The sequence below is a fragment of the Crinia signifera genome, chromosome 1, assembly GCF_055691185.1.
Source record: "Crinia signifera chromosome 1, ASM5569118v1, whole genome shotgun sequence".
Taxonomy (NCBI): domain Eukaryota; kingdom Metazoa; phylum Chordata; class Amphibia; order Anura; family Myobatrachidae; genus Crinia; species Crinia signifera.
The window spans coordinates 121215320-121235755 of NC_139217.1; the positions used below are offsets into that span (position 1 = coordinate 121215320).

The window sequence follows — 20436 nt, forward strand, 5'->3', positions numbered from 1 at the left end:
TAAAACTTCATATTTATTCAAACCTTTAAACCTAGGTCTCTATTGGAGTAAGATCTCTTGCTGCATGTGTCTGTCTTGAAGAAGGTCTGAAATGCGGACCGAAACGTTGACAACAACCTGATGTTCAATATTTTAAAGGTTTGAATAAATATGAAGTTTTAACTGCGAATTGGTGAGTGCCCTCCTTACAAATATTCTATGTGATGGTCCAGTGCCTTGGAGTGAGCACTACCTGGATGAACTATTATCTGGAGTGCGGATTTCTATGTATATATATATATATATATATATATATATATATATACAAACATATACATATACAAGCAATACCCTTAGTCGCGCTATGTATTATACAAGTAACTAATTAAAATAAGGTAAAATATAAATATATATACACACACACACACATCTGTATGTCTATCCTTAGCCATTTTCTCTGGATGAAAGATATTATATTATAGCATTAATCAGGTCTCTAGTGGTTCCTTTAAGAGAGCAAACCTCATTATCTGACATAAGCTATGAGATAACAACGTACATGCAATTTAGCTCTGCTCAGCTAATGGAATCTTCAGAGGCCAGTGAAGACTCTGTCTAGTGGATAACAAACAGCTCAGGTGCATGCAAGTTAACATATATTTTTACAAGTCTTTGCTTACAGAAAAGGATTAAAAGGTTTGTGGTTCTACTTTTCAACACTATTAATTATCATTTGGCTACACAGAGAAAGAACATGTTAGATATATTTTCAAAGTGAAAGTTTGGAAAAGATATATATCAGTATACTGTAGTTTGTCACATCACAACCCAGCAGCATAATATAAAAGAAACTACATCTAAGACATTGATAAAAAGGTATGATGCAAATAATAATTTAAAAGTGAACACAATTTAGATCTATTTTTATAGCTGTGGCTCACTGGTGGGGAATAATGACAGTGTCCCGACTGGAGGGCGTTATGCAAAAAAATTAATTTCAATTAACTAAAACGGCACATAAGTATAATTGCAGATGTTATGTTAATCAACCTAATATACCATACTAAGAACTCTTATTATAGGGTATAAAATATAATTTCGGTACTTATATGTGGTTGGGCGCCCACTAAGCTATTTGCTTAGTTTTCCACGTCCCCTCACGGGGCATGCTACGCTAGCCACGCTTCGGGCTCGCCACACTATATAAAATCAACTACATGCCGACATGGATAGTGGGGGTATGAGCGTACTAACTATAGTGGACACCCAACTAACATAATTTCCCATAGAGGAACATACTAATGCCATGTTGTTTTGATATACAATACAGTGTTGCTTAGAAAAAATAGAAGCAGCGTTGACCTCATCAGGTATAGCAAAGCATTTCCCACATATATTTAGAGAGATAGCAATACCAATGCCATACACATGATGTCACAGATGTTTTGGAGCTTCTACAAGCAGGTGAAGACCTCTCCAGGCACCCAACAAGCCGGAGATACAGATGGAGCCATCCTCATCTAGCCATCTCTGGATAGCCATGGTGAGTCATGGCTCACCAAGGCCTATTGTTCTCAGCTGCAATACAATACATAAAACAATACAGTAAGGGATTAGCAGAGTAATCCTATTACTCACTTTATCCTATTAAAGGGATAAATGAGGATGGCTCCATCTGTAGGTTCTGTACTGGCAGCAATAATGTTGCCCGCTCAGCCATATGTCTTGGGAATCGTCCATGAGTAATGCACATTGTTGTGATAAATCTCTATATCAGGCACGTCCCAACTCGAGACAAGTAAAGTGAGGCAAATAGCATGGAAGGAGTAAAAATGCACTTCTCTTTTCTCCATATTTGCATTACTACATAAGCCATTATTAATAATCTACCTCTGCATGTAGTGAGATATTTTGGTTCTTGGATCAGTAGATGTAGACATTTATCAAGCAAATAGATTCATTTTCAGAACTCATTGTAGGTTTACAATTATAAACTATCAGTGCTCAGGCAGGGTGGCTGAGAGGTTCATAGCCAGGTGGGGCTGTGGGTACGCCTCATATGGTGACCTTTCCATAAGTTACATGACATGTCTGTGCCATCTTTGGGGCATTTATTGATTAAAAACATCCAGGGGTATAATTAAGAAAAACAATGTCTTTAAAATAAAATATCAGTATTTACTACATAAAAACAAGGGTTAAGCTAATAAACCAAGTTTGAACTAGATGGACGCAAATCTTTTTTCATCCTTAATTTCTATGTAACTATACAATTTGAGGTCAACACACAAGATATAGCTTAAAATCTCCCTCATTGTATAATTACCATAACAATACACCTAATTGCCTACCCTTACTGTGTTTTATCCTTCCTATATATAATAAATATTGTGTCCTACCACCTTTACCTTCTACTACCTTCTGATTTGAGTTCTCAATATCTCCTGTTATTCCCATCCTGCTTTTACTTTTTTAATGATTTTATTAAAATATATATTTTAAAAAATGATATCAACTAAGGTACAGCCATATTCCAGTAAAAGGGGCATATGTATCAAAGTTCAGAGAGGTAAAGTGGAGAAAGTACAAGTCAATACACTGCTATCTGATATTTTTCAATTCAATCGAACTTTGATTTAGGAGCTGATTGGCTGGTACATTTTCTCAATTCACTGCTCTCCTCCAAGCTTTGATACATATGCCCAGTGACTGAGAGGGGGAGAAGTGGATACTTTTTATCTGGGACTCCCGACGCAGGCTCATGGATCCCGCCCCCCCTCCCTTGTTGCAGGGAGCCGGGCAGTGGAAGAGAGAGTACCCGCTGCCACTGCCGCACAGCCTCTCTCCCCAGTTTAGCACATGCTGCTCAGTGCTGTGTGCTGAGCTGGGAGAGAGAGGCATCTCCAGCAGCCTGTCCTCTCTCTCTCCCAGAGTGGGTGTCCCACCCACCACCTGGCTGCCTGCGCCCCTGCTTAGTTTTTTTTTTCTTTTTTTTCAAACAGGGTTTGGGCATGCCCTCTCCCATTGGCCATGTACCCGCATTTATACCAGGGCACAGCAACACTGCAAAAGTCCCTAGATATAAGACTACAGTATACTTTGATTTAGGTTCACCCAAATGTTATGTTTATACCCCACTGCAAATCCTTTGAGTATGGTACGTAGAGACAGATGATGCCTGGGGAGATTGTGGTTGACAGGGGAGCAGTGGTTTTAGAGGGGGACTGGGTGGAGGTGGCCAAGGAGAGGCAATGAGTGATAGGGAAGGCCTTGTGTGACATGCGGATGCAGTGAATTATGGGAGGCAGAGGGAGGCAGGGGAAGGCTATGGGATCCAGAGGGTGACAAGGAGAGACAGCAGCTGGCAGTGAGCGGCAGGGAGATGGTAACAGGTAGAGGCAGAGCATGACAGGAGGTCACAGGTAAAGGAAGAGGGTTACAGGGGTAGGCAGAGGGTGGCATAGAAAGCCAGGGGGTGACAGGGATTGAGAGGATAAGCAACTGCTAGGAGAAAAATAAGACTTGTTTCAGAAAGCACTGTTAACTTTTGCAAAGGCAATTTAAACTATTATTTGTTATGCATTAAAATACTGTAGTTCAAGAGAGGAATCATTCTCATCATTTATAGTCATATAACAGGGGTTAAGCTGGAAGCATATATAACAAAGGATATTGGTATCCATTAGTACTGTATTAAATAACTATTATAGTTTGCTCTACTGTAGGTTGTATTGCCCTTGACACCACTTTTCAACAAAAAATTCACAAATGGAACTACAGTATAGTTTCATTGATGGGCACTTAGAAATATCCTTAAACAATACTGCAAAAATTATCAATTCTAATAATAAACTGTGCTGTGTCTTTATTTTTGTAACTACCAGATACAGAAATTATTTCTGCATCTGCAGTTACGAACTACATGGATTCAGGCATTCGCACTTGTTTATAAACCAACTTCCTATAGCCAGAAACTAGCATAGTACATCAACTGTCAGGAGTTAGGAAGCAGCACCGTAACTTTATATGCCAAATGTCATGAGCCAGGAACTAGCACAATACCATTATACTGTACAACAACAGCTTGAATCCAGAAACTAGCAGCGGTACTAGTGTAGTTTCACGGCAGCAGTTACGCCGTTAGTGTAGCGTCCCTGTCAGAATCAGCGTAGTTTCCAGTGCCAGCGTAGTTAGCGTAGTCAGTCAGAAGTAGCATATTCAGTCAGAAGTAGCGTAGAGTAGTGTTCCCGCAGCCAGCGTAGTTAGCGTAGTCAGTCAGAAGTAGCGTAGTGTTCCTACGGCCACTTAAGCGTCCCTGTCAGATCCAGCGTAGTCAGTCAGAAGTACTGATTGTACTGGAATGTGTTATGTTGCTCTAATTCTTCTTATTATTAGATGAAATCCAGTTACAAGTTAAAACATGTCGTCATTACTGTCTCAGATGTGAATGTGTTCCTGAAACACCGACACTATCCACGGCAACCCGGAGCATGGCGAGCGGACGTGTTACGCATCCTCCCAACCTTTTCATACCCCCACTATCCACGTCGGCGTGGAGTTGATCTTATAAAGTGTGGCGAGCGCAGTGAGCCACTGAGTGCGAAGCGTGGCGAGTGCAGTGAGCCCCGCTAGGGGACGGGGATTACCTTGCATGTAATCTGCGTCTGCTCACCACGCTTCGGTCTCTGTGACTCACTGTATTCGCCACACTTTAAGAAATCAACTCCACACCAACGTGAATAGTGGGGGGTATGAAAAGGTCAGAAGGATGCATAATGCGTCCGCTCGCCACGCTTCGGGCTGCCATGGATAGTGGGGGTTTGAAAAGCCATGGATAGTGGGGGTTTCAAATGGAGGCATTTGCCAATATGTAACATGGAGCACTGGCAAATACCTTGTTCATTGTGAATGAGACGCACTTGCATCTGCACCCCCTCTTTGGACAAGAGACGCACGCGCTACAGAGCCCCTAACCCTGTCGGCAGAGTTGCTGTACCCTGCCGAAATAACTAATCAGATGCAGGAGCGTGTCATTACTGGAGCATCTGAGATGCTCCTGCATCTCAAACAGATGCAGCGCCTCTCCACCGGCGCCACCATGATCCCCTCTCCATCAAAGAGGCGCTGACTTGGCTTGCCAGAGACACCGGGGACAGAGATGCAGTTCCTGGCAACAGTGTGGTAGTTACTTGTGTATTTTCACGGAGACAGCCTACGCTGATAACAGCTGAAACTACACAAGTACCCTAGCACAGTTGTTCCCAACCCTGGTCCTCAAGTACCCCCAACTGTGCACGTTTTCCAGGTCACCCAGCAGGTGCACTCATTATTCAGGCACATTTGAAAAGATCCACAGGTGGAGCTAACTATAGCACTTGTGATTCTGTGTGGAGACCTGCAAAACATGCACTGTTGGGGGTACTTGAGGACCAGGGTTGGGAACCACTGCCCTAGCAGATTACCATTATACTACAACTGCCTGGAGACATGGACTACTACAGTACCTCTATACAATTGACTGTAGCCAGGAATAAGCACAATCCCTTTATACAGTACATAAACTGTCAGGATCCAGGAAGCAGCACATTGACTGAGCCAACTGCTTTGAGCCATGAACTAGCACAGTACGCCTTAGGAGTAAATTTACTAAGATGGTAGTTCTATTGAAGATGGGATGTAGCCCACAGCAACCAATCATATTCCACTTCTTATTTATTTAGCACCTTCTGGAATATAATAGATAGAATCTGATTGGTGCAATGCAGTGTGGGTCAGTTAAAACACTAACAGTGAGATATGCACAATTAGAAGCAAAATCGAATAGAAAATCGAACGGCTTTTCTACATTCGATGCAGATTTGATCCCAATGTGTGCTCCTGTGGAGTGTAAATCAAATAGAAAAATAGACTTGTTAGTCAAATCAAATGCATTTTGCCTACCATTCTATTCTATCCCGCTTCGATCCCAATAGAATCGCACCGTGTGTTCCCACTATTAGGATTAAATTTACTAAGATGGGAAATCTATTGAAGATGGGATGTTGCTTAGTAAATTTACTCCTTAGTGTTTTAACTGACCCGCACTGCATTGCACTGCTCTATACATAATAGATATTTCCATAAGTACTTGTATATGCTACATTATTATGACAATATTTTGATAATTTACAAGGACATAACTTACAAAGCAAGACTAAGGCACTGTAGCAACACACTCCTCTTGAAATTAATTATTATTCTAATTAAAATGTTACCCTTATCTGTGTTTAAATATTTTATTCAAATATTGATTTTGCAAGACATGAATATGGAATATATGAATCATCATGTACTATCATCATGTCTGATATACAATCTTATTTTTAACCTTGACAAACTATTTGCTTTCATTTATTTGGTTGGTTATCTGATGTTTAGTAGCTTGATAACCGGGATTGGGTATTTGCATGTTTACAAATGTGTCTCTTGGAATCCAGATTTGTTAGCTGTATAAGCAGGATGGGGTTGTGCATTATTATATACTTTATTATTATTAATGTTGTATTTTTTTTAAAATAAATAATAGTTTAAATATATTCCACTGGGGCTTATGCAAAGTTGAAACAGGGTTACCAAAGTACTGTTTTTGGAGGGACAGTTTTTATTTTAAATTTTTTAATGGCTTAAAACATTGAGACAGTTGATACATACAACAAATCATGCTGAAAAGAAAAACTTTATATTATTATAATAATTATTCAGAACAGCTATTCGCAAACCACTGAGACACATACCATTGGTAGCACATAAGGGGCCTTATTTTGGTTCATTCTTTCTGACAAAATCCTTCTTAGATGGGCAAAACCATGTGCACTGCGGGTGGGGCAGATGTAACTTGTGCAGAGAGAATTAGATTTGGGTGGGGTTTTACTTCAAAGTGAGATCTATATTGCAGTGTAAAAATAAAGTAGTCAGTATTTTCCCTGCACAGAAACAAAATTACTCACCCAAATCTAATTCTCTCTGCACATGTTACATCTGCCCCCCCTGCAGTGCACATGGTTTTGTCCATCTAAGAAGGATTTTGTCAGAAAGAATGAACCAAAATAAGGCCCAAGATGTGGTAGTCTGCTTTTCCCGCCAAAGTTAGCTGGTCCCAATGGGGGAAGTGTATCAATCCCTAGAGAGAGATAACTGGACAGAGAGAAAGTACCAACCAATTTTCTTCTAACTGCAATTTTTAAAGAATAAGGGGTGCATTTTCCCTGACACTCCCAGAAAACTTCCGGTTACCACCCACAAATGATGGCTTCCTTCCAATCAACTTGAGCCAGCAATTAAAAAAGATGCTTGATTTTATTGCTGGGTGGCCTTATGCATGCATACAGCTAGCCATAGGCATGTGCAGTTTCGATTATCACCTGGCCTGCAAAATCCAAGCCGAGCGATCAGGTCTAGATAAAACCCCTAGCCTGTAACAGAGCTGACTGGCAAGTACATTCTCTATCCTCATTATTTCTCTCCAAGATTGGATACATCTCCACAAAAGAGACTAATTGCACATTTTAGAGATGGAGAAGGAGGAGACTTGGATCTGTTGCTTTCCTCATTTGGTTTTTGCTGTGCTGCTACAGTATGTGCACTGTAATACAATGAATGACAATCTAGACTGCGCTTAGAGCAGCTATCAAACAGGAATATCAAAATAGGGGGACGCCAAACCCTCTAGAACAGGGGTGTCAAACTCAAATTCATCGGGGGCCGCATCAGCAGTTTGGTCACCCTCAAAGGGCCGCTGTATAATAATAATGCAATGACACCACAGGCTGCTCCTGCTGTATAATAATAATGCAATGGCACCACAGGCTGCTCCCGCTGTATAACAATAATGCAATGACAGCACAGGCTGCTCCTGCTGTATAATATAACAATAGTAATGCCATGACACTAATTATTATACAGGGGGAGCAGCCTGTGGTGTCATTGCATTATTATTATTATACAGAGGGAGCAGCCTGTGGTGTCATGGCATTACTTTTATATTATACAGGGGGAGCAGCCTGTGGTGTCATGGCATTATTATTATACAGGGGGAGCAGCCTGTGGTGTCATGGCATAATGCCATGACACCACAGGCTGCTCCCCCTGTACAATAATAATGACACCACAGGCTGCTCCCCCTGTATAATATAAAAGTAATGCCATGACACCACCATCAGATATATTGTTTTTTTATGTAACTTACTGTATTTTATCCCTCAGGCTCCTTTACTGCTGCTGTGGCTCCAGTAATTTCAATTCCACTCTCTGCGCCGCGTCCTGTCCTGCTGCGGCCCCCTGACTCGTCCTGCCTTCCTTCCTCTCTGCAGACGCATGGGTGGGAGGCGTCATCGTCATGACGTCCCCACCCAGCGTCTGCCACTGCCTCGATAAGAGGGAACAGGCTGCCGGGCCCTCCTCCACATAGCCGTGGAGGCCGGCGGCCATGTTCCTGTGGCCGCAGACATCTTAAAAGACCACAGGAACATGGCCGCCGGCAGTGCAAAAAAAACCTCTAAAAAAAGAGAATAAAAGGTGAAGGCTGGCGGCGGCTGCGCGGCCGGATTTGGCCCGCGGGCCTTGTGTTTGACACCCGTGCTCTAGAACAAATACACAAGAAAACAAGTAGATATTCCTCTCAAAACTCTCTCTTACCACCTCTACCCAACCTAAGGAGGATTTAAAGTTCTTATATTTTCATAGTTATTTTCTCTTTCCAGGATTCCTTCCCACATAGATGACATAAAATAAAATAAAGAGAAAAAAAACAAGAAAAAAAACAAGCAAGTCTTGACAAATTAATTATTCAAGAAGGATCCCAATATGTTCCGCTACAGGGCGTGAAAAGATAACTTCTTATGGGGTCACCGTAGTGTTGAAATGTTCGTTTTTGCTTACACTCGCTTACATCAAGTAAGACGCCACCATACACATAAAAGTATCTTTCACCGCCTTCTATTTCCCCACATTTTCTCCTGTACTTCCTCTCAGGTGTAGTTTATAGAATATAGATAGGAAGGGATAGAGTCAGGGTATAGTATTTCCAAGAAGGTAAATCTCCACAACTAGCCTGGCTAAATACCAATGCTGCTATGGGATGTGGAGGTATAATTTTTAAAGGATCACCTTTGTGTTATATAAACCAAGTCTGCTTACACTGTGCTTACATTAAATAAAGCACCACCATACGTATAAAGGTATCTTTTTACAAATTTACACTTCACATGATAAGGATGAATGCTCACATTTATGCTTACTTGCAATCTCTGTGCATCCTCATATCATGGTTTCTTTAATGGTCCTCAATCTCAAAAAAGGATAGATGCTTCCAAGTATTCCACAAACTCAATTTATTTTAAAAAAGTGGAACAATAAAAAAGGTAAACCATTGGAGATGACAATCTGGCCACACATAGGGCAAAAGTGACCTGAACACACTCACCCCAGATAGGTCCTGACCAATGTAATTACCTACTTAAAAAGCTACCAACGCGTTTCGACTACTGTCTTTATCAAGGTGTACTTTACATCTCTCCTAATCCTCCTTTTATACCTAATGAGAGGAAGGACATCCAAATAGGGGAGTGTCCATCCACTAAAAACGGAAGTAAATATAAATATCCCTTTTCCCACAGTATGTGCACTGTTATATATATTGGTGAGGGGTGTGCTACATTATGGCATATTGAGAATATGATATATATTAAGTTTTAAGATAATGTAGTTACTCATAGCATATGACTCTTAAGAGATATGTGTGTGTGTGTGTGTGTGTGTGTGTGTGTGTATATAAAAGGCCACTCTCCAGACTTGTTTGCAAATGCTCAGTCAACGTTTCATCTCACTCCGGAGCCTTTATCAAGACATAGCACTCTTTACACAATATCCAGTGTCAATCAATCTTACAATACCACAGACACCAATATTTGTACCCTTGACACAGCCACAGGCCACACACCCCACCCTGGAAGTAACAGCCAATCGCCAGTAAACTACAATCACTGATCATTAATATGTCAGCACATCATCTGCATCTACCCAGTATAAGTAAGACTTACGGTAATCATACAGTGCCACACTGACTCCGCTCACATTGACGCCCATGCTGTCCTATGCCTATACACAGACACTTCTTGTGACTGGCATACACACTTCCTGTCTGTTGGAACGCAAACCACAGCCATTAGCGCCCGCAAGTGTCCATAAACGCGTCATTTCCGGTCTTTGGACCGCATAATGCAGCGCATCACTTAGTGGTCACTTGTATTTTACACTAATCAATCGCTAAATCCATTAGGTGCTAGACTGAACCACCATTGGTCTACCTATGCATTTGTCCTAGATCCATTAATTGTATTGTAAATGAATTATATCTATATTAATCCTAACCTAAAAGGTAATGGATATTGGATGTTAACTATTGGGTACTATGGGGGCATATTGCTGCTGAGGATACATTACAAACATATCACCAATAAAAACACACACAAGTCACAAAGCACAAATAAACATCAAAAATCAAACTTATTCAGGTCCATTCGCAGTGGCCCAATCGTTCACACGTGGCCGATGTTTTCTCAATGCTCATGCGCATTTCTGAATGTTGATCTATGTCTTGATAAAGGCTCTGAAGTAAGTCGAAATGTTGACTGAGCATTTGTAGCTATGCGATCACCATAATATTTTTGAATGAATCTTTGCAAACAAGTCTGGCGAGTGGCCTCTTATGTACCCACATTGAATTAGGATACCTCCACTGGATTGAGGATACCTGAGTGTAGCACCCCAGCATCAATATATAAAGAGAATGCGGTTTCTTCCAAGCAACTATAATATATATCGGTTAATTTCACACTCAGGACAAGAATAAGCAATTGCAGAGGTGCCTTCCTTCCAATTCCATAGATACAGTATTTCAAACTTTTAATCTCATCCAAAAAGCAGGGGCCAGGTAAAGAAAATAGGCTGGTAAGTTGTAGCGTACCAGAAGTACATCCTTTTTTGCCATACTATATATGTTTCCAATGGTAACAGATGTCAGTGCAGCTACTTTAAATTAGCCTCAACCCCAGGAAACAATTTTCATCACATGTAAAAGAATAGAGGGTGCACTCAGTGAGTAACATGCACTGTAAGTATAATTTTACTAAACAATAAAAGATCACATACATCACAGTTTAAAATCAACAGTGTGAAGACCATATTCCAGAGCCTCCAGCTTCTGGTTTTGTCACTCTTGGACTTCATCAGGTAGTAATGAAGTTCCAATGAAGACCTAGAGCACCGAAACTGGTTGGGCATGGTTTGAAGTATGTGAGTGGTGTGGTGACATCATGTGCCAGATCCAGAGGATGTAAAATAAGGAAATGTCTATACTACAGTAGGTGCATCAATTCAGGAGGTGGTACCAGTGGCTATCTGGAGGCTCTGTAATAGATCTGCACACTGGACCTTATTCAGGTCCATTCAAAGGGCCACATTTGTTCGTACAGGGCTGATATTTGTTGTTTGCGCATGCGCATTACTGTTCATGTGCATGCGCTGGGTGAGTGTGGCCATAGTGAACAAACTGTTCGCTGGGTGCACGCACCCATCCTTCAGGATGGAGGGCAGGGAGCGGGGGGCCGTGGGGTGACGGAATATGGGAATGCCCAGCTTTTTATAGGTGTTCTCATTCTAATGGGCCAATGGTGCAATGGGGGAGGGCAGCTGACATCACGGGATGTCAGCTGCCTGCCCACTTCCCTCAGAATGCACACGCACATCTTAGGTTGTAGAGCACGAAGAGAGATCTGATGGGATACCTCTTCCACCTAAACACTGTGCACAGATGCTGTACAAATGCATGGACTGAGGTCATACTGTACATGTGCAGTGAGAAAGCAAGGTACCAGTAAATAACACATTTACTTCAATAGCAGTTTAAGGAATTGCAGCTGTCTCCATACCGCAGCAATACTGAAGTGTTCTGTTAATGAAGTATCCACTGCCACAACTTGAGGCGAGTTGGATACTTAATCAACTTGCGTCCAAAGACGAATAAGCCGCCTTCATTTTACTATTTATTTTTATAAAATCCCTGTTGAGAGTCGCTCTTATTATAATTTGAAAAGGTGAAGAAAACAGGTGGTATTCTATGAATGAAAGTGAGAAAGGAGTTTCTTATTTATACATACATGTAATGGCAATCATAATTTATATTCAAGAGATCTCAAAGGATCTACAGCTGCAGCCACTACTATTGTACAATGTCAATTGGGAGAAATTAGTGTTAAAAGGTATGTAATAGCACGGCATGCTTGCAGCTGTTCCTTTTATGTGAGTACCGAACAAAACCTATAAAACATGCAAAATGTTATACTATGAAATAAAAAATAGAATTATTTACAAGTCTGTTCATTTGAGCGTGAGTATTACTTTAAAGACATAACTTCTGGTTAAGCCTGTAAACTGCAGCAATTATGGGCAGAGTCCCCAGTCACAGGTACAGATAATTGTAAACCAGAATTTTAGGACATTATATATTCACATAAGTGGTCATCTATAATCATTCATATGATGAATAAATAAATAAAATCTACATAAATTATTTGGTGATATCCTCATAAGTTAAGAAGAGTTTAATTGTTCACAGAGAAAATAAACTCTATATTTAGGGACACTCTTGACTTTATAGAGTTAAAATCAAATTTGATTAAATGTCATTGTAAATCTCAAAAATTAAACAGTAAACAAAAAGAAAAGATGAACAATTTAATATCTAAATCTGTAGGCAACCTTTCTGCAGTGTACCCAGTGAATACCTATTGTTCAATGTACAGCATACCTCCCAACTGTCCCGCTCATCGCAGGAACGTCCCAATATTTTGGGACATTCCCACGTCCCTCCCGCCACCGGTAGTGTCCCGCAGCGGGGGGGGGGGGAGTTGGGAGTCCCCCCCTGTCGTCTGTAATTACACTGAATAGACGTTGTGCACATGCGCACCTTGTCTATTCTTGCAGGCAGAGGGGCTGGCCTCATGGCAGTGACGCGAGTATGGGCCACGCCCCCTTTTCGCGCACCTCGCTCCGACCCAGTGACTACAAATGTTGGGAGGTATGGTACAGTAACATAAATTCGACCATTCAGCCAACCTTTAAACTTTGCAAAAAGCAACATATGACTTATGTATGGTTTGTAGATTAAGGGCCAGATGCACTAAGCTTCAAAAGTGATAAAATGGAGAGTGATAAACAACCAACAAATCAACTTCTGCCTGACATTTTTTAAACACAGTCTGTGACATGGCAAGTAGGAGCTGATTGGCTGGCTGTTTATCACTCTCCATTTTATCACTTTTTGAAGCTTGATACATCTGGCCCTAAGTGTTTTAATTTCCCCTTAGAAAATCCCATACAGTATGGCTGGCTATAATAAACCTGATATATTACAATGTTGCAAAATGGTAGATCACTGAATGCAGAAATTCCAATGAGGAACAATATGGGACTGATTCATACCTGCACTCACAGGTCTGAATTCGGCCCCTCTTCCAATGGTGGCTTGACTGCATATGAGCATAATCAGTAATGTGCATGTGCAGGGCCCGGCTGCGAGAGCGCCTTTGGACAGTTTCTCCCATAGTGAGGTGCTCGCAGTCCGATTTAGACACAGGGTGGCCTCACGATGTTTCATGTGCGTGCTTGCAAAAACCGGTGGGCACAACCATAGAAACTCTGGCCGGGCCCAACGGAACGCAGGTATTATTTTGCCTCCCCGATTTTGCTTCAAACCCAGCAGCGTTCAGAAGTTCGATAAGTGACTGATCAACACCCAATGTTGCATCTTTGTATGCAGCCACTGGGACTTGGGAAGTCACTGATGAAAATCTCAGTATAAATCCACACAGCAGCGGCATTTGATTTTTTTTTCTCACAGTGGGTATACAATCGCTGCTGCAGCGGCATTAGCGTCCATCTTGGAATCAGTACCCAAATCAGCCCATCTCTGAATCAATCCCCTCTGCTCTACCACAAAATGCTAATTATAATACAAATATTATGGTATAATTTTCATCCGAGCAAGTTTTTCAAATGTGTACAGTATATGATAAAGTATTTACATTTTTGTTATAAAATGGCATAAATGAATCTAGTGCTGTGTATGAAAGTTTAGTTGGTCTTTAATTAAGAGGTACACATACAATCTGTAAACATTATGCCTGATACAGATCCCGTCACAATGCCAACATAGCGATGATCGCTTCTAGTGATGGAACTGCAAGACATAGTAGATGTACTGCAGCAGCTACCCACAACTGGACAGAAATGACCATGAAAGCCAACAAAACATGCTCAGTGATTCTGTACTCTGTCGCAACTGTGATGCAGGTGTATGGGATGTATACAAGATCACAGTTGTGCAGCGATAATCTCCTTAAAAAGTAATGAGACACCTACGGCTTTACAGACACACCCTGTTACCTCTCTAAAATGAGCTTGTCTTGCCAATTACTCTGCAGCTGATTCCCTGCGAGCAGCATTGCAAACATACAGTACTGTACCTTAGCTTGTGTGCACTGATGCCGTTATGTTTTCACAGTCTGCTGATATTAGCTCAGTTGCAACACCATTGAAGATGCATTCATATATAAATAAGGCTCATTATCTTTTCTGGGTCTAGAACAGTGGTTCTCAACCTCGGTACTCAAGTACTCCCAACATTCCATGTTTTCCAGGTCACCCTGCAGGCGCACACGTGTCCGCATTATTCATTGACACATTTTAAAAGATTCACAGGTGGAGCTAATTACTTTGCTTGCAATTCTGTGTGGAGACCTGAAAAACGTGAACTGTTAGGGGTCCTTGAGGACTGAGGTTGAGTACCATTGAGTACTAGAGCATCAGTTATAAGACAAATTTGTACAGGTTGTGATTATTTTTAGGACATCTTTGCTATGGTGAGAAGGATTAGTGTCGTATAAATGGCAGCATCAGTAATTGTGTGCATGAAATGGTTATGATCTACTTACAACATGCTCAGTACAGGCTACTTGAAGTTGCTGCTTCCTATACTAAAATACCATAACTATCTGAGGATCCATACATAGGAGATTTCTAACAGTTCTCACTCAAACTTACATTGATGTCTTCTAAATCCAAACTGTTCAGGATCACGTTGTTGCGTTTCCAAATAATAGGAGGTCTCACATTTCCTTGTATTCCACAAATTAAAACAACACTTTGTCCAACTGTTACTGTTGTGAAACTTAATGCCTGATCTTCTGGAAGACTTAGCTGAACGATCCCTGTAATAAGATACATTGGAATTAGAAATGATTAACAAATTATTAGCAAAGTGATAGCATTAATAAAAAATAAAAAAGTTGAATGCTAAAATAAACTTAAAACATGTAAAATAAAAGGTCAATCTGACATTTCTACTAAAGTGAATGACAATTATAACCTGGGAGGATTAGAAGTGCATCTCACTTGAGATAGTTCCAGAGACAGAGATACTAAGCATGACAGATTTTACCTCCAGGTAGTTGCATTATTTAAAGGCCAAAGAATGCTTTCTGCATAATAACAAAATGTTCAGGGATTCACCAATATGTTATATATAAATATGCTTTGACTTGCATGCTTAATGCATTGATCAAGCAAGAACGCACCCATACTGTATATCATTGCATTTTTTATTCAGATTATATTCTACATTTGCAAACATATATTAGGCCCTCCTTTAAATCACCACATAGACCACCTATAAAACTTTATTTTGTTATATTTATATTAGAAATGCTAGCAATAGCTAGATCTTAGATATGCCTTTAACAGTGGTTCCCAAAATTTTTTGAATCATGGCTCCCTAGAATGGCAGATTTTTTTTTTTTTTTTGCAGGAACCCATAGAATTGAGAAATACAGAAAAACATCCAAATAAGTCAATTGTGTTTATAGGTGATCCTTAGTTATAAGATGAAGCACAAGAAGCCACAATAAACATTTTTTGGTACTTATATGTTAGTTGGGCGGCCACTAAGCTATTTGCTTAGTTTTACGCATCCCCTCGCAGGGCTCGCTATGCTCGCCACGCTTCGGGCTCGGTGGCTCGCTGCGCTCGCCACACTATATGGAGTCAACTCCACGCAGACATGGATAATGGGGGTATGAGCGTACTAGCTATAGTGGGCGCCCAACTAACATATAAGTACCTGACATCATTCCACATGTTGCTTATTTTAAAATGTTTGAAGGTTAATTATAGGCCATTGGTTCCCAAACTGGGTGGCCAGACAGCAATAGGTTGGGTGTCCAGGACCAATTCAAATACTTTATGGTTAATGTAATAGGGAAAAATGGGTATTATATGTTAGTTGGGCGCCCACTATAGTTAGTACACTCATACTCCCACCATCCATGTCCACGTGGAGTTGACTTTATATAGTGTGGCGAGCGCAGCGAGCCACAGAACCCGAAACGGGGCGAGCGGACGTGTAAAACTAAGCAAATAGCTTAGTGGCCGCCCAACTAACATATAAGTACTTGATGTCATCCAAAACCAAAGATATAGGGGATTATTCTGGTTCACTCCTTCTGTCAAATCCCTTCTTAAATGGACAAAATGTGCACTGATGGGGAACAGATGTAAAATGTGCAGAGAAAATTAGATTTGGGTGAGTTATTTTGTTTCTGTGCAGGGAAAATACTGACTGCTTTATTTTCACACTGCAATATAGATATCACTTTGAAGTAAAACCCCAAGCAAATCTAACTCTCTCTGCACAAGTAATATCTACCACACCTGCAGTGCATATGGTTTTGTCCATTTGAGAAGGAATTTGCCAGAAGGAGTGAACCAGAATAGTCACCATAGTTACAAGTCAAATATTAAACAAAATATATACCACATTCCAAAAGTCTGCCCAATTAATGTCTATTGTAGAAGGGTTGTGGTGAGAGCAACAACATACAGTATACTGCACTCTTAGAGGTATATTCAATGAGTGTCGTAACTGCTGTCTTGACAAAAAGATTACAGTTTTCAACAGGAATAGATCGGAAGGGGTAGACACTAATCCACTTGCTTTTGATGGAAACACAGCCTAAACATAAAGGTTTGGGCTGTGTTTCTGTCAAACTCAATCTGACATAAAAAGATGCCGGATTGAGGCAGGGAGAATGGCACCGGGTGAGCAGCAGCAGCATACACGACGCCGTCTTCCTGTTGATGCCTAGACCCTCCCATACTCACCCGCCAACTCCCGTACCAACCTCCAACTCCTGTAACCACCTCCAACCCCCATACCCACCGCAGAGAGCAGCTCACCCGGCCCTGTCCCAGCTCCCGCTGCCTCCCACCACCGATACCGTTAAAAAAGCTGTCCTGCATGGCAGCGAAACGCATCAGCCTGAGCATCTCCTTTGCCCACAACTGTCACTTTTGCACTTTGCACTTTATTTGGAACCTACCAGCAGCCGCAACTTAGGAGGATTTTCCACCATTTGCTCCAAACTACCCAACAGGACACTCGGTTTGTTCTCACCACCATAAAGGAGGATATCATTGCAATGCTATCCAAAATTGGATGAAATCCCCAGGTGAACTTCATTGCTAAATATACCATATTCTAACATCTTGAACTCTGTTTGAAATCGTGCCAATCAATGTGACACGAATGGTCTTTCCTCCACCCTGCAATACTTTAATGGCGGTATACATAGGAGCAGATCCTTAATTTCTTAAATAATGCATGTGCAGTTTCTGGGCAATATTAATGTTGTTTTATTATATGTTTATTTGTTACATTACGTGCACTATTAATTAAATCTTCTTACTCCTCACTGATCAGCACTACTTTCTTTCTTCATACTACTGGATTCAGGTACACTAGTTAGTGAAAGGTGCAGTGTTGAGAAAATAAGGTAGGGATAGGTTATAGAGGGGTAGATTTATGACTAGGCGATCAGGGGAATCTGCGCTATCCCCGTGCGTTATAGCAGGGGATAGCGCTTCCCCTGATCTATCACACCCGCCGAGCGTTTACTCTAACGCCGGCGGTGTGGGGCAGGAGGCATAGCGCAGGGGCGATATTTTGCACTGCGCCCCTGCCAGATTTATGAACGGTCAGCATCGCTGACCGTTCCACCGCCTGCAGCTGTCGACTTCGCCAGCTGCAGGCGGCGATGCCCTATACCTAACAGCAGGGACAGCGCTGTCCCTGCTGCTGGCGCTGAACTGCGCTGGGATCTCACGAGACTAGCGAGATCCCGCGCATGCGCAGTGAGCTGGCCGGGGGGGGGAGAGGAGACGGCGCATCAGTATTAACTGATGCGCTGTCTCCAGGAGGGACATCGCCGGAGGGGGGAGTTAGCGCTCCCCCACTCCGGCGGCAAGATCTTAATAGATCTTGTCGGTGTCCCCTCCTGCTTCGCCTCGCTAATGAGGCGAAGCAGGAACTGTTATAGCGGCGCGATAGGCGCCGCTATAATAAATCTACCCCAGAGTGAGGGAGGGAAGGAATTGAATATGGCTGATGTAGAGGTACTCTGGGGTAGATTTATTACTCGGCGATCAGGCGCCACTATAATAAATCTACCCCACAGTGTGAGAGAGGGAAGGTATGGTATATGACTGACAGAGAGGTGCACAGGGTGAGAGGGAAAGTTACATAGGGTGAGGGAGGGAAGGAATGGTATATGGCTGACAGAGAGGAGAAAAGAGGGTGAGGTACATACGATAAGAGGGAGGCAAGGGGGAATTGGGGGTGGACTCAAGTCCATCTGTTGGTGTTATCACGCTTCTCTAGAGAGGAGCCATCCTGATTACACATGCTGAGGGAAGAGACAGCAAGGAGGAAAGAGGCTGCTACTTATTTATTATTGCCTAGGAAATCATTACTAAAAATGAATGAACAGCAAGCGCAAAAACAATGAAAATATAAGATCTTTAAAAGGGCGGAGTTAGGGGTGTGGCTCCCAAGGGTGGGTGTAGAGGGGTGAGTTCCACCACCTCCCTTGGACCACTTTAAACACTTATTAGAACATTATGGAAAAAATTCTCAAGTGCAAAGAGTTTATGGCTAGAAATGTCAAACAATTAAAATGAGCAAAACTAAATTGTTCCTATGTTAATCACAATTCCGCACTTTTCATACATTAGAACAATAATCAGTGAGTGCTTGGAGTAAAGTACGCACAGAGTTTTAGAGAAGTGCTACTAAAATAATAGAACAAGGTTATAGTCACTTGTAAGTTTTGCTTTTGAAATTTAAAAATGTATGCAATCTGCTAGATTAGACAAGAACGTTATAATTAGTACAATAGCAATCAAACACATAATAGAATAAATGGAACTCACTGCTGAATGTAACAAAGTGATTAAATATGTTTTAAGGATTTAGAATTACCTATTGTATGCAGAGCAAGTACGCAGTTTCTGCAGTCTATTAATCACTAATTCATCAATAAGGAGTATTTCTTTGTAAGTGGGCTTGCTTTTATTATTCTTATTCATATTTGCATAGTAAAATTATTTTACATTTTTAAATTAAATTACATTTCTTTGCAAGAGAAAAATGTACCTAATATATTATCAGCAGATAAACTCGTTTATACTGTTTGTGGAGATATAGGGCCTTTTTCTAGTTCACTCTTTCTGACAAAATCCTTCTTAGATGGACAAAACCATGTGCACTGCATGGGGGCAGATGTAAAATGTGCAGAGAGAATTAGATTTGAGTGAGTTATTTTGTTTCTGTGCAGGGAAAATACTGGCTGCTTTATTTTTACACTGCAATATAGATCTCACTTTGAAGTAAAACCCCACCCAAATCTAACTATCTCTGCACAAGTAACAGCTGCCCCCTGCAGTGCACATGGTTTTGTCCAGCTAAGAAGGATTTTGTCAGAAAGAGTGAACTAGAATAAGGCCCATAGGGTGGGATGAAATAGCATCCAAATTCGGCTCTGACTTTTTTTTTAAAGGGGCAATCATTTACAAGGCATGGTTTTTCCTTGTAAATTACTGCCACTTTAAAGAAATAGTAAGAGTTTGGCCGGCAACGTGCATGGCCACAGAACCAAAGCGTTATTAAAACGTTATAAAAACATCTTTACTTTTCAGTCATTATTCAGCCTGTTGGATCAAAAGGAAAATTTCCATTTGTGTATAATGATTATTGTTCCAATCAGCCAACTACTGTAGTTGCTGGTTGTAAAAAAAAATCAATGTAGTGTTGGGCCAACTTTAGTTACCAATCTTTCAATGTAGCTCCCTTCTTCATACATAACGCAACGTACTGCTTGTGAACTCATTTTGTGTTAAGCTGCTGTTATTTAGTGAGCACTTGTCTTGAAGAGATGTGAGCAAGACAAACATTGTAAAAGCATAGAAATAATTGCTAAAATACTGGTTGAATTCTTTATAGTTTGAAAACCCGTAAGCACTATAGTACCT

General features: G+C 41.2%; 1 protein-coding gene across 2 annotated transcripts in view; it reads right to left on the bottom strand.

Moving 5' to 3' along the window:
• The window catches only part of FSTL5 (follistatin like 5), a 644560-nt gene that overhangs the window by 243917 nt on the left and 380207 nt on the right, over positions 1–20436 (bottom strand). For both annotated transcript variants that reach the window (XM_083172689.1, XM_083172698.1), the window contains exon 7: positions 15118–15284. In XM_083172689.1, coding sequence (XP_083028815.1) covers positions 15118–15284 — 167 coding nt within the window. The remainder of the gene's footprint in view (positions 1–15117; positions 15285–20436) is intronic.